General features: G+C 67.6%; 1 protein-coding gene across 1 annotated transcript; it reads left to right on the top strand.

Annotated features, from left to right (window-relative positions):
- Positions 1-46: 46 nt before the first annotated feature.
- On the top strand, positions 47-400 carry MNEG_2662 (hypothetical protein; the record flags this gene model as incomplete). The annotated part of the gene is made up of 1 exon (XM_014048867.1): positions 47-400. A coding segment is annotated over one exon (354 nt), but the record flags the coding sequence as incomplete, so codon positions are not given.
- Positions 401-2,001: the final 1,601 nt, after the last annotated feature.

Below are 2,001 nucleotides of genomic sequence, written 5' to 3'. Positions count from 1 at the left end.
AGCGCGCGCTGCGGGCGCCGCGCGGCGCACGGCGCGGGGCGCGCAGGGCGCGGCGCAGGGCGCGGCGTCTGCTGCAGAGGGCGCTGTTCTTGAGGGCGCGGAGGGGCTGGCACACGCAGCAGAAACGCTTAAGGGTGCTATATCCCACCTAAGCGACCAGATGACGTCATGGGCCCAGCACCACGCGCCCGCCCCGCACCTCCGCGGCGGCCGCGACGAGCCCGGGACTGAGGGCGCCCCCGGCGGCTGGGCCGGCTACGAGGAAGCCGCCGAGAAGCTGGCGGCCGCCGAGAAGCTGATTGAGGATGTGAGGGGGGCGCTGGCCACGTCCGGGGGGCCGGCGGGGCGGCGGGGCCATGCGGACGGGGGCCTGCCGCTGCATGTGCTGCTGCCTGTCTGACGGGTCGGGAGCGCTCAAAGTTCATACATGCGTGTGTGTGCATGCAGAACGCAGCAGCTCCGGAAGTTGGCGGCTGCGTCGACTTGCTAAGGCAGGGGCAAGCGGTCAGGATTGTTATGCGACTTGACGGGCAGCGTTGCGGTGGGGAGTGGGCGGGGGTGTTTGTACACACGGAAGGGGGACAGGGGCGGGGGGGGCTGCTGTCGTTCAGCGCCTTGAGGCGCGGCCGGTGTGCTGCATGCCAGCGCCTCGGTGCTCACACTTGACATCCAGTCTGAGGCGGCTGTTTTGCTTTGGATACTCCTTTTATATCTGGGCCGACCGGGCCTGCGGATAGGTTTCAGGATCAAATCTGAGAGGGAGGGACGAAACCTTTTGACTGACGTTTTGACCAGATGCGCTCTGACTATTTGACCGCTGCACGTGCGGCTTGACGCGGGCGGCACCACGCGCAAGTGCTTGGATGTCCTGTTCTGGCTATGACGGGAGCGCTCGCATGCCTGCTTTGTGTGTGCAGGTACCAAAGCGTCCCCAGGGAAGTATTGCCATGGCTGTGACGAGCCCATGGGTTGCCCGCTGCTTGCACTCAGCGCGCCAACGAGTAACCACATGATCCTGACTGATGGTCATTGGGCAACCTCAGGGCTGCCGTTCCTTCCTGGAGTTGCCATGCTCCTTGTGGGAGATATATTGGCCGCTAGGGACGCCCGGCAAAGCTGGCAGGCCGCCGCCGTGAGGAATGGACCATGCTGCGGTTTACTTCTAAAAGGGCTGACTGTGTTGTCGGCACATGTTTGCATTTCAAGAAAGGGGGCCCACCAAAAGACGTTTTGGCCAGTGCTAGCACAGAGGACCATACGAACACCAAAGGCGGAAGCCGGAATTCATGAGCTGCGCCACCGCACCGCGCGTGCGGCCAGCCGCCGCTCTGGCCCAGCGCCCACTAATGGAAGGCAGCGGGCCTTGGCAGGCCATGCATACAGAGGGAAAGAGAGAGTGGCGCTGCCATGCGCCGGCGGCCGCCGCCGGCGCGCGGCAGAGGGCTGGTCGGCGCGCGGCGGGGCGTCGAAGCGGCCGCAGCCGCTGGACAAAGCGGGACGCCGAGGCGTGAGGCTGCCGCCCTGCCCTGCTGCCCACAGGACCCACGCGACTGCAGGGGGACAGGGGTGTCGCGGCGCCGCACGAGCGCAATGGGGCTGCGGCCGGGCCGCCAAGGGGCCGGCCGCGGCTTTAGATCTTTCTGGATTTGGGGGGCGGCCCGCGCATGCGGCCGCGCAGGGACCAACGTGGTTCGCTCATTCGTTGCCGCGCGCCCTGGCCGGCCTGCGGCAGGCGCATGCCCGAAAGCACTCAAAAACGGGATAGAAACAGAACACCACACGCCGCGTCAGTGCTAACCTGCCTCTATTTTGGTGCGGGGCGCGGCGGGCCCGGCGGGCGGGCACGCGGCACCTGGCAGCGGCACGCGGGGCAGCAAGCGGAGCGCACACCCCCCCAGCATCGCAGAGGCACAGCCGGGCGGCAGGGTGCGCAACGCCGCTGCCGAGCGCGCGCCGGAGCGAAGCCGCTCCGAAATCGTCCGTGGGACTCTGCTGTGCGGT

Source organism: Monoraphidium neglectum, assembly GCF_000611645.1.
Source record: "Monoraphidium neglectum strain SAG 48.87 unplaced genomic scaffold scaffold00309, whole genome shotgun sequence".
Classification (NCBI taxonomy): domain Eukaryota; kingdom Viridiplantae; phylum Chlorophyta; class Chlorophyceae; order Sphaeropleales; family Selenastraceae; genus Monoraphidium; species Monoraphidium neglectum.
Note: the sequence above shows the minus strand (reverse complement) of the source record. Positions and strands in the feature narration are given on the sequence as shown.